General features: G+C 44.9%; 1 protein-coding gene across 4 annotated transcripts in view; it reads left to right on the forward strand.

Annotated features, from left to right (window-relative positions):
• The window catches only part of prx (periaxin), a 30584-nt gene that overhangs the window by 3216 nt on the left and 15724 nt on the right, over window positions 1-11644 (forward strand). For 3 of the 4 annotated variants that reach the window (XM_053872302.1, XM_053872303.1, XM_053872305.1), the window contains exons 3-8: window positions 9079-9134; window positions 9218-9325; window positions 9872-9997; window positions 10063-10222; window positions 10359-10552; window positions 11386-11615. In XM_053872302.1, the coding sequence (XP_053728277.1) occupies window positions 9079-9134; window positions 9218-9325; window positions 9872-9997; window positions 10063-10222; window positions 10359-10552; window positions 11386-11615 (874 nt within the window). Of the gene's footprint in view, window positions 1-3523; window positions 3658-9078; window positions 9135-9217; window positions 9326-9871; window positions 9998-10062; window positions 10223-10358; window positions 10553-11385; window positions 11616-11644 lie in introns of those variants that run through there. The other variant, XM_053872306.1, reaches the window with a different exon arrangement.

Genomic DNA, 11644 nt, shown 5'->3' on the forward strand with positions numbered 1-11644 from the left:
CAGGTCACCCGGTCCTGGGTCTGACCCGAAGTCCCCTCCAGGAATTGACACTCACCATTGAACTGGATGTACAGATGGAGTAGGCATTGGGCTGATCTGGAGGTCTGGCAAAAGCAGCTGGTACCAGAGAGAAGAATCAGTTTTCTGTCAGACCCTCATTGATGCTCATGAACCTGGATCAGTCAGAGTTCACAAGATAAGAGCCACAGAGGAGCTCAGTCGCCTGGAGAGACTCAGAGTAGAGCAGCCCGTTCTCAGTCAGATTAGCTGTGGACGCTTGTAAGGATGTTAACAGTCGTATTCTTTTCGAAGGGTTTCCCACCCTCCGAGCTTTGACTCTGTCTTGGGATCATCTCAAGTTCCTCTGTCAGGGCTGTTGGGAAGCAGCTCATGACATGGTAGGAGAAGGAATGAATGAATGAGTCGATTTTAATGACCTTGTGTTGTGGCTTGATACACAAATTCAATCTTCTGTCTTACAAAGAAGCTTACCAACATTCATTCTTTAATTTTCAAACTCTTTAACAGTCAGCAGCTTTGATGACAACTAGAAGAAAAACCGTTGAATCTCACGACGCTTGAGTGAACTGAGAGGAGAATCCTTTGAGTGATGTTGGTCGGTCACACCCGGCATGTTTGTCTTTGACGGACTCGAACTAAAGCCGGTCTTTGAGCAACAATGACTCTGTTAGCTGACGTGGTGTTGGCAGCCTCTGCTGCACTGACAGCACGTCCAGTGTGAGTCACCGCCACTTCATCGCATCAGCGCCTAGGGGTTGATGTATGATCTACAGCTTGTGAAACTCAGAGTCCAGAAGCTGCTTCTTAAAAAAGATAGTTCTCTGTTTTACGGTTTTCCTGGCAAGATGGAAACAATTACGATCATATCTTATTGATCTTCAGATGAGTTTTGTTTTTGGACATGGGAGGGAGTATGCTATCAGAGAACTGAGCAGAGTTTGGTGAGGGAAAGTATATGATTGGTCCAGCTGAAGGTGGTGGACTCTCTGTATCGTCAGTGAAAAGATAGGCCAAGAGTTGGCATGTAGATGCAAAATAGAATCCGACCTAAAATAGATCCTTGTGGAACACCTCTGGTAAATTTAGTAGCGGATGGAGGGAAGTTCCCTGGTGACTGAAGACGATGAAAAGATATGACTGAAACCAACTCAGAGCAGAGTGTTTCCCAGCCAGGAGTGGAGGCAGCCCAGAAAAAATTGGCAACGAGTGATAAAATCGCTCTGGAATCTAAATGAATTAAACTGGAGATGAGATTACAGAGAAGATCAGATGACAGTTAGATTCCAAGACAGGAGGAAGTCTCTCTGGGAAGGTCTGGGACATGTTTTCCTGCTCTCCTCTGCTGCTCCAGACTGCTAATAAAAGTCATGTGGTGTAGTCACTGATGGTGGAAGTGCAAGTCCCCGGAATTTAACTTAACAATTTACCCCTTTTAGAATAGAACATGTTTAGAAGTCTTAAGCTGCAGAGTCTGGGGAATAACTTTAAAATGATTCAACAGGAGTTAACTTAAACATGGAGAGCTGAGACAAGGTTTCCAGCCACTTAAATGTCGACACAGGACGGCATGATCATCATGCAGCGTGAGGTTCCTTCCTCCAGATTTGTGAGGTCTAAGTGAGGAAGTCAGACATTCCAAAGTCAGTATGGAGATGATCCTCATTCCAACTGAAGCCAGTCGCTCATGCCAGAGTCCTTATGGGACGACTTTCTCACCCTGCATTGAAAAGAACCACCAGCAAGAAGACAGATTTGGAACATCTCACCCTTCATTTCACTTCATTGACTATTGTGTCAAGCACTCACTTTTCCACAACAACAGCTGCGCCTCTGAGCAGGAAGCGTGACTCTTTCTCTAAAATAAGATCCAAGGCCTGCAAAAACTATATTTAACCCTTCAGGTTAAAAATAACTCCCTGGGGCGTTTCTTATTGGAACCTTCGTCCAGGCTTTTGTCCAGGATCATTATCTATGAGTCGCACAAGGCGAACGATAGTTTGGAAACCGTCCCAGTCTGCAATTAGTATATTAGTGATCAAAAGTTTACAGCCACTTGTCCCGACCTCAAGTAGCTTTGGCTCAGCTATTATGACCCATTATTCTGAGTAGAATTTGTCTATGGTTGTTTAGCATTTGTTGAGCTGTGAGAGAGTTTTGTTATGGCCAGTAGACGTAGCCTGCGGTGACCTGCAGGACTGAGAGAGTTTCTCCCGACTAATGGTGCTCAAGCCACAGAGGGATTTATCTGATTCAACTGAACTGAAACCCTGCAGTAGGTCACTAGCCAGACTTTGAAAGATGTGTAACCACTAACTCTACCAGAAAATCACTCTGCAGACCTCCACCGAGCGAGGAGACAGCTGGTAGTTCCTGGAGGACGACCACAAATGCACTTTCTCCCGTCCAAGACACACCAAATATTTACAGCATCAAACTCCTATCTTTGACAGCAGACACAGACAATGTCACTACCTCCTGGGCGGAGGTGAAAACAGGTCTCATTGTGCCCCTCGCAACCCTCCACAACTGCCTCATCAGCTCAGGCCTAGGTTGACAAACCACATTTGTACAAGAAGCAACCAACAAATGCTCCCATTTTTGTTGTGTTAAACTTGTTAAAAAGTTGTGCGACAATTCCCACTTACCATCAAAGACCTTCACCCTATTAGTGGAATGCTTTAATTAAGTTGCCTGGAACCTCTTGGTCAGCAGGTCCCAAAGGACTCGGATGAGCCAATAACCTGAGCCTAGATGGACGAGGGTCAGCTCCTCCAAGTCTCAAGTCAGGATTTTCAAAGCTGGTGAAATCCTTATTCAAGTGGGCTACAGTGAGCTTTGAGGACAAACCGGACAAATGAATCAAATGGCTCAAATACAAGGAAGAATGGTTGCACTAGAAGTGTTTTTAGACGTAGAACAAGGCTGAGACTTCCACACCGAATACATCTGAGAAGCACAAAGACATGGAGACCCTGCCGCGATAATTAAAACTCTACAGAGGCTGACATATTTAGGACTGTGGTGCAAGAGATGCAGCACACGGCAGCCAGTCTGAGTGCAGGCAGGGTGAAGCATCTGCAGGGCTGAGCGAGACGAGGAGACATTAGCGAGAGCTGTTTCAGACTTGGAAAGATCAATCAGAATATCATTTATTCATATAGCACTTTCCAACTGACTGACTGAGTGTTTCATGGATTATTTCAATAATACATGGTGAGTTGATTTACAATGGAAACATGAGAATCCAGCTGGATAACAGAATATGAAAGAAGGTGACAAATATCTTCATCAGTCCACTGTGGACATTCCATGACTCACAGAGGCCTTGGAGACAAACACGCCACTATTTTCCAAACTTTATTATTCCATTCTTCTCCCTCCTTAGCGCTGGACTGCCCCTCCTCCTTCCCTCCTAATAAGGGGGCATCTCTCTGACCAATCATGGGTGTTGACCCGTCCCTCCTGGAGATGCCAGAGTCGCGGGTCGACCTGAAGTGTCAGTGAGGGGAGCAACAGTCTGGCTGGTGACAGGGGGCCGCCTGTGTAGACAGAGAGGGAGGAACGTTTAAAATACCAAGCATTAGTTTAGAAGAGGAGGTGTCTGCAGGTGGAGGTGGCAACAGCAGGAGGAATAAGGTAGGGCAGAACCTGATACGTTACTGTCTGGTACTGTGTGATTTCGGCTGCCGCTGAGGTCACTCATGACAGCTCATGCAGACTGCTGACTTTGGAGAGCGCAACAATGGCACGCTGTGTAAATGCTGAGACCGTGTTTGCCCGTCAGACAGCTGCAGCCTGTGTTTATTCCAGCATGCCATCACAAACACTTGAGCATTCTGGATTTGGGAGGACTATTTGGAGCGGGGAATGTCGCTATGACTTTCAATTTAGCAGTACCAAAACCAACCTAGACACACGGTTAGATGTATGTCTGACATATTCAACCAAACCCATTCAAGCATGCTGAAACTAAAATGGGTTTTCTTGTTGTGTTTATTTTTTTTAATCTTAGAACACCGGTGGGAATGTTGTTTAAATGTCCAGTTCAGTCAAATGCATCAGTTGATTGTTGTGTTGGAGTTGTATTCCACATATAATTCGGAGACAGAGAGAGAAGGGATGTTGACACATCACAAAAAGTTTTGACCTCAACAGTGCTGCAGGAGATCCAGTGTTTTAGGGGCAGAAACCCTCCCAAAACCAAACTTCATCTGTTTATTATTTTACTAGGTGATGTACAAAGCACCTGCCTGATATGGTGGCGCTCTCTTCATAAACAACTTGTTAGTTTGACTTGATTCAAACTTAAAATGGAGGGTTGGAACTCCTGGTGGCTGATTGCAGCTACTTCAGATTCCAGGGTCTTAATGTTACACGCATGCGACAGCTGCAGTGTGACTGTCATAGGATCTGTTGCTCCCCAATTTCGGGCAGCACCTCAGAGCTGGCCCCCTCTGCCGAGGTATGTCCGACGTGCACGGAGGACCCTCAAGCCACCTTCTCAAACCTGGTCCACTGGGTCTCTCTGAAGTTTAGATAAACATAACAGGTGGCGCTAACTTTGATTTGAAGAGCAACAACGTTCAGTGTTGGAGGCTGTGGTTCTCAGCGGGTGTGTTGCTATCTGGAGACCCAGAGGCAGGAATGTTGGAACTCAGCTCTGTGGCTCTTGGTTGAAAGTTGAAAATAACTTTTTACACCTCTGGGTTTGAGCTGTTTGTCTGGTTGTAGCGCAGTTGTAGGTACATTTTCATCATGTCCTGCTCTGACAGGAAAACTTGGTCGAGTCACAGCTGCTGATCTTCAGCCGGCTGATGTTTGTTTGAAGCAGGAAGTGCAAGCATCTCAGATGTCATCGTGACCTGCCCAACCTTTCACAGTACATTTTTGGATCTGTTGTGACTTCTGAAAAAGTGTTACACACAATATAGTAAACCAGTCAGACTGAAAGAGCATATATAACAACCGAATGAGCCAAGGAAAACAATGAAGTTGATCGTTTAATAATGATAACAATCATCATGATCATCATAATAATTATTATAATAATAATCATAATAAAGTGAGTGTAAATGTCTGCAGCTTAGTGGAAATATATTTTTTGTCAATCATTGAACGTCCTGAAAGACAAACCAAAATAATCAAATAAACTTCAGATTATGCTGCATTTCATCCCTAAAGAAGAAAGGCAGTTCTGTCTGTGACCCAGGAGTCAGAGTTCGACAGGTCAGAGATGAAGATTCTCATTGGGAGAATAGACAGAAATGTGTATATCAGTGCCATAAGTTTAGAGACAAAGTTGGTTAGCACAGATGTTGAGAGACACAGATGAGCTCAGCATGCTGGAGATGAAGAAGAGAACATGTTCATGAGGAGGACATGAAGATGTGACCCGAGGATGATGAAGTTAGGTGAAGGTGGAGTCTCCTGTAGGGAAAAGACAAAGAAGGCATATAGAAGAGTAAAGAATATCAAATAAATAAATAGATCAGCAGTCTGTGTACTGTGTACTGTGTACACAACTATCTTACTGTGTTAGCGCAACTGACGGGACACAAACCGGCTACAGTTAAGTTGTTCGCTATAGTTAATCAGAGCATGGGATACTAAGGAGCAAAACATCTTTCCTTGACTGAGTGGATGATGGATGATCGCTGTAACTTCCTGGCGACGGAATTTGGGCGGTCCTGGTCAAGAGTCTAGGCAGGTTCAAGTTCACATCAGGAAGACGGGTCAAGAGTCGTTTTTCCTTCTAAGGAGGATGACAACTTCCCCCTAAAGTGGTTGAAGCTGGAGTCCTCTCCAGGAAGAATGTCAAGTAAACAAAATTATTTTTCAAATATATCGGTGTCCTCCCAGAACTACTGTGTGTCAGTCAAATCATTGGTCGAAAATATCACCTTCCTGTTTACATAGTGGCACTTCCTGGGCAGGGGCTCACGTCTACAGGCGGGTCTTGTTTTCAGGATCTTATCTCTGGAGAGGCCGAAAGATGTTCTGGGCCCTGTAGACCTGGAACAGCATGTGCTCAAATCTGTACGCTTTTCATACAGATGTCAGAAGTGTTGCGTACTTGAGCATAAAAGGCAGGAGTTTTACAGTAATGCCTTCTTGTTTTTTTTTCTTTTGAAATACAGGACTAAAAACTAACAAGTGCAAACTTGGAAGTCTTATTTAGATGGGAATGCCAAGGAGACTTACTTCTGATAACAGTAAATGTGATGGAAACTGGCAGTGTGTTTAAGCTTATCTATTCTACCGAGGAGCAATTTGGGGGGAAACACCTCCTTGTGGGACCCTAATGCCTTCGTGGGGCCCTTTTGCTGGACCCCACAAGGTTAAGCTTCAATTTGAGGATGAGGGCTTAAAAATAACGGGGTCATTATTGGGTTTTGAGTCCTGGTTAAGGTTACTCATGTGTTTTGTCTCACCATCCCCACAAGAATGGTAGGACAAACCTGTGCGTGTGTGTGAGCGAGAGAGTGAGTGTGTGCCCCTTCTTATGTAAGTGTCTGTTCTATATCGGGCCTGTGATGATAATAACTGGAACCACAAATAAATCACAGACCTCCGACAGCCAGGAAACATTATCATCCTCCCTGTGAGCAGATGGTGGGTGTTTTCTCTTGACTGCCACTTGGTTCTGCCCCGACCGGTCAATTACAACATCACTGACTCACCGAGGGGGGTGGACACCTTCACCAACCTCATCTGACCTCACACTTAGTGCTCTTAATGTCAACCCGGGATTTCCTGATGTGGAGGTAGAGAACACTCAGACGCTCTTGGGGGAGTTTGGTATGAACTTGAGGATATGCATATGACTTTTTGAGACGTGAAAACAACAGTTAAAAAAAATCCATCTTACATTAGGGTATGGTGGGCAGCATCTACTCCAAGTATCAGTGTATTGACTGATCTTTCCACTCCAATGTCCTCTGACTCAAAAGTCTAAAACCTCCACCCTGGCTCACCTGTAACGTTCTGTTCTGTCTACCGGTGTGAGAGGTTGTGCTTCTGGCAAGCGACCTGTCCAGGATGCCCCGCCCACCTTCTGTTGTCATCATTTTCTCTGGAGTTGGATGTGGGTCGTCCAACCGGTAGTTTGCGCTAAATTGAAAAAAAAAAAAAAGAAAAAAGAATTTGAAAACCATTCCCTTTTCTTGGTCCACACTAGCACACCTCACTTCCTCTTCTATGTCCAACGTGTGCTTCAGCTCGTCCACCTGCTGTTGCCTGTCCATCGTAGAGCTGACACTCATCGCTTCAGAGAAACATGCAGGACAATAAAATAGTTATTCAGGCTTTCTGTCATTACAACATGTGATATATACTTGTGTTGCTTTCACTGTCAATGCTACTATCGGAAATCATCAAGGTGCATTTCCCCCCCAAAATTCTTCAGCTCAGACCTCAATCGATTTTGCACCCAGACCACACGTGGCCCACCGGCCAGTCATTGAAAGCCTCTGATCGAGATGTAAATGTTGTCACAACAACACAGGAGACGTCTTGTTCTGCTGGCCTGGTCCAAGTCTCTTTGCTGCTGGCAGCACAGTCCAGAATGTGAGCGATGTGTTCCTGTGACCCGCCAGATACCTGAAACCTGCACCCAAACAGCCATCCTCAGTTACACAAATATACACACGCTAAGCTACGCTGCGGCACTTCAAATGTAATCACATGGCTGCCAGACTGAGGAAGCTAATGATATTGATCCCACGGTGAAATAGTTATGTTCCTGAACTAGCAATGACACAAGAGCACAATTCTTCTGTGAACCTTGACACACTGGTGAAAGCTCAGGTTGTGAGTGTTCTCGGGCGGCTTGCGTCCGCCTTAGATTAGATTGCCTTTATTCTTCCGTCAATGTGTCAATTTCTTCAGGGTCACATAAAAGCTCAGCTGTCAAAGACCCCAATGCTTGCACCAAAAATCAGGTCTACCTTGAGTCTCTGTATGGCGAGTTCTTTTAGCTACAAGAGAAATGCCAGTATTCTATTCATGGTGACAGTCAACAGCTCACTCTCGCTCTGGTCTGTTTATCATGTCTAACCGCCTCTTTACATGGCTGTTTTCAGTCCACTGAATGGCTGTTTTTCATCACGCATATCACACATTCTAGAGGCTGTTGACTGTGTAGTTAGGAGTATCTCAGTTATCTCAGCCAACTATGAGGCCACACAGGAGAGGCCTGCTGGTCCACATGACTGGTCGATGGTTGGTGTTACCAAACAACCATCCAGTGGACAGATAATATCTGTAAAGGATTCACTATCTGTTCACTATCTAGGCACTACGCACTTTCAGAAACTGTCCTGGACTCAATAACGGGACTCACTGACAGCCGCAAACACTGTAGTCTGAAACACAGTCCATCAAGCCTGAGGGCAACAGTCGTGATGCAGGCTGGAATGCCACACTCCCGACATACACGGTCACCTGACACCAAACTTTCACATGATACAGTACGCCTGCCATGCTAGCGGCGTGTAGATGGAGCGCAATAACATTGCTGCTTATCTTCGTTTGCATAAATGTTTTAGAAACAAACGGTGCACCATTTTTTAAATTTAAAATTAAATTTGGATTTTTTTTTTATTTTAGAACAATTATTCCAAATAAGTCTATTATTGATTTTTTTGAAAGTTATTTTTCCATCTTGAATACTATTGTTTATCTTATAAACTTTCTTATTCTCCAAACACGTGTTTTTGCCTGTGCCACTAATAAATTAATGTGTTGTTGTTTGTGGTCATCACATGATTATTGTACACTTTCACCCAGGAACTCTGCGGCTGCTGGAAACTGCTCACCACTGATATCAAACGTTTCATAAATAATTAAGTTCCTTCTCCGAACCCCAAACAATATAAACCAGCTGAAACAAACGTGATTATTTGAACTCAAGGTTTCAGAGCACCTTCAAAGAGCTTTGTGAAATCAGTGGTTTATAAACTTCACTGAAGCTGAACGAGTCATCGAAGAAAATATAAACTCAACTTTGATGTTTGATGTCCGAAAGTTCATCCAGTTCATCCAGTGTTTGTGTTGCAGACTCTGACAGAGAGCAGGAGGACGGACATGTGTTCAGCCAGACCAGAGACCCAGCTGTAAGTCAGCAGATCGATGGGACAGACCCATCAGTTTAACAAACCCTCTCTCTCCCAACATTTACACCTGCTGTTGTGTGCAGGTGAAAGATAGGAAGCGGTCTCCCCCCTCCAAGAGATCCCCCTCTGTCCCGCAACGCAGCCCTCACCACAGCGGCCCAGCAGACGAACCGGAGAGCCCAGAGAGAATAGTGAGACCCCCACTGTTCACATCATACACTGCATAGTCCATGAAGCGTTTCACAGAAAATGTTCAATCAATGCTTTATAGCAGATACATAAAAATTTAATTATTTGAATGTCTCCAATCTGAAACTGCCAAAATACATGTCTTCGAGAGCAAAAGATACATGGCTTCAGCTGGTTTTGAAACACTAAACTGGTTTCAGTATTTCACAACCAGGGCCGTCCCTTATTGTGTTCAGCCACACAGAAGTCCACTATAGTTCAAGTAGAACACGTTAAATCCAGGTCATTTCCTCGAGACTCCACACGACCCAGTCATTCTTGCAGCTATGCCACACGACTTCTCCATCACTGCCTGTAGCATGTGGGAAATGCCATGTTCTCTGTGGACAAAGATAATGGCAGGTTTGTCACAATGCAAACAACTGATGGCAACCCTCTTGAAACTCTTTCTTTCTAGCACAAGCATTCCGACTTATGGGCAGAATTCACCATCGTCCCAAAGCCAGGGGGAAACATCACTTCTCTGAGATGTTTGTGTCTGTGCTCAGGAGCAGAGGCAGAAACTCCATGCAGAGTTAAAGCTGGTGCTAAGTCAGAAGAGAAACCTCCTGAGAGGGTCAACCTCGAACCTGGCACAACCAGAAATGGACCCCGAACCCACTGTGGAGCAGAAGGTGAGCCTGAAGTGTGTGGCTGGTCTGTGTCTGAGTTTGTAAGATGTGACGTCTGTGTTTGTCAGCCTGAAGAGGAAGACTCCAAGCCGGTGGAGATAGTGGTGGAGACAGAGGCCGAGGCTGGAGCAAGCGGCTACAGTGTGACCGGTGGCGGCCAGAAAGGGATTTTTATTAAAGATGTCCTGAAAGATTCTCCTGCGGCAAAACATCTCAGCCTTCAACAAGGTAACTGAGAATTACACTTTCAGCTTCATTATGTCTTCAATCTAGCTTGATTTATACTCTGAGTTCAATTCAGTGTTGATATATCTTCTTCAGGAAACATTAAGAAAGTTTGATATGGACAGCATTCTTCCCATAGGTGACCAGCTGCTGAGTGCTAAGGTCTACTTCGACAATGTCAAGTATGAAGACGCTCTCAAGATCCTTCAATGTGCGGAGCCTTATAAAGTCAGCTTTCTGGTGAAGAGGACGATTCCTGGAGCTGAGGGCACCCTGCGGCCCCGAGTGCCCAGTGTGGACATCAAGGGTCCCAAAGCCAAGTTGGCCAAAATGGTAATTTATTTATTTATCTTTTTTTTTTGTTACATGTGTACATAACTATGAAACAAATTCAAGGGGAGGCTATCAAGCAGGACCAAGGCTGAACTGGTGTCAGTGTGTTTTAGGACGTGTGTATCATGCACATTCCCCTGGTTGTCCAACATGTTGGGTCACCCCAATATTTGGGACAAAATTTCAGCAGCAAATGACTGTGCAACACAAACATGGTGGGAAGAGTTAAAATATTGTCTTCCCCAGACAGTCTAGATTTCATTTGTTTTTCCCCGCGCTCTTCCCGTAAGGAGAGGCAGGGAAGATCGTAAGCCAGTCTTCCATGTCAAAGAAGTTGTTGCACCCCTCCAGCTGCCAGCATTGGTCCTCACCTTGTCGCTACTCTTCGGTTCTGTCAGAACACTGAGCTCCAGGTACCTTGGCCGCGTGACCTCTGAATGCCTCCACAACACTCCAAGAGTCAAGGATCCTTTCCTGCCTCTGCACAACAGGCTGCATCATGCCAGCTGAGTTTGTTCTATTGTGATTTGACTTCATCCTACAGAATCCTGGTGACCACTACTATTAGTTATCATACCAGTTCTGTTCTCAAGGTGTTTACGTGCAGGTGCGTGTCGAGAAGGGATGTAAGGATATAAGAGTCTGTGAATATTGACTATCGCCGAGCAAATCAAACCTAATTTTGTCGAATTTTTGTTCCGGCTCTAGTATCCTGGTTAGATTGAAAGATAAATAGTGAATCAAATGACGAAATAAATTCACAGAATTTGTTAACGTAGGATGCAGCCTGCACCCAACAGATGTGTACAGATGGTAGTCTATGTGTGTTGCAGAGTGTGAAGGGCATCAAGACTTTTAAGGCCAAGAAGAAGAGAGGTGGACGCTTTGGACTGAAGAGGCTGAAGCGTAAAGAGGAAATTGTGATAGAGGAAACACCCCCCAAATTGGAGTTCGGTGACATGGATGTTGAGTTTTCGCTTCCTAAATTCAAACAAAGGTGGAGTGGAGAGATGGACACAAAAGGAGCTGGAGCCCCGGCAGAAAAGGCAAAGAGGAAAATCAGGTTGGGTTAATACCTGCTTATGTTTACTC

This window comes from Synchiropus splendidus, chromosome 8, assembly GCF_027744825.2.
Source record: "Synchiropus splendidus isolate RoL2022-P1 chromosome 8, RoL_Sspl_1.0, whole genome shotgun sequence".
Lineage (NCBI taxonomy): Eukaryota > Metazoa > Chordata > Actinopteri > Syngnathiformes > Callionymidae > Synchiropus > Synchiropus splendidus.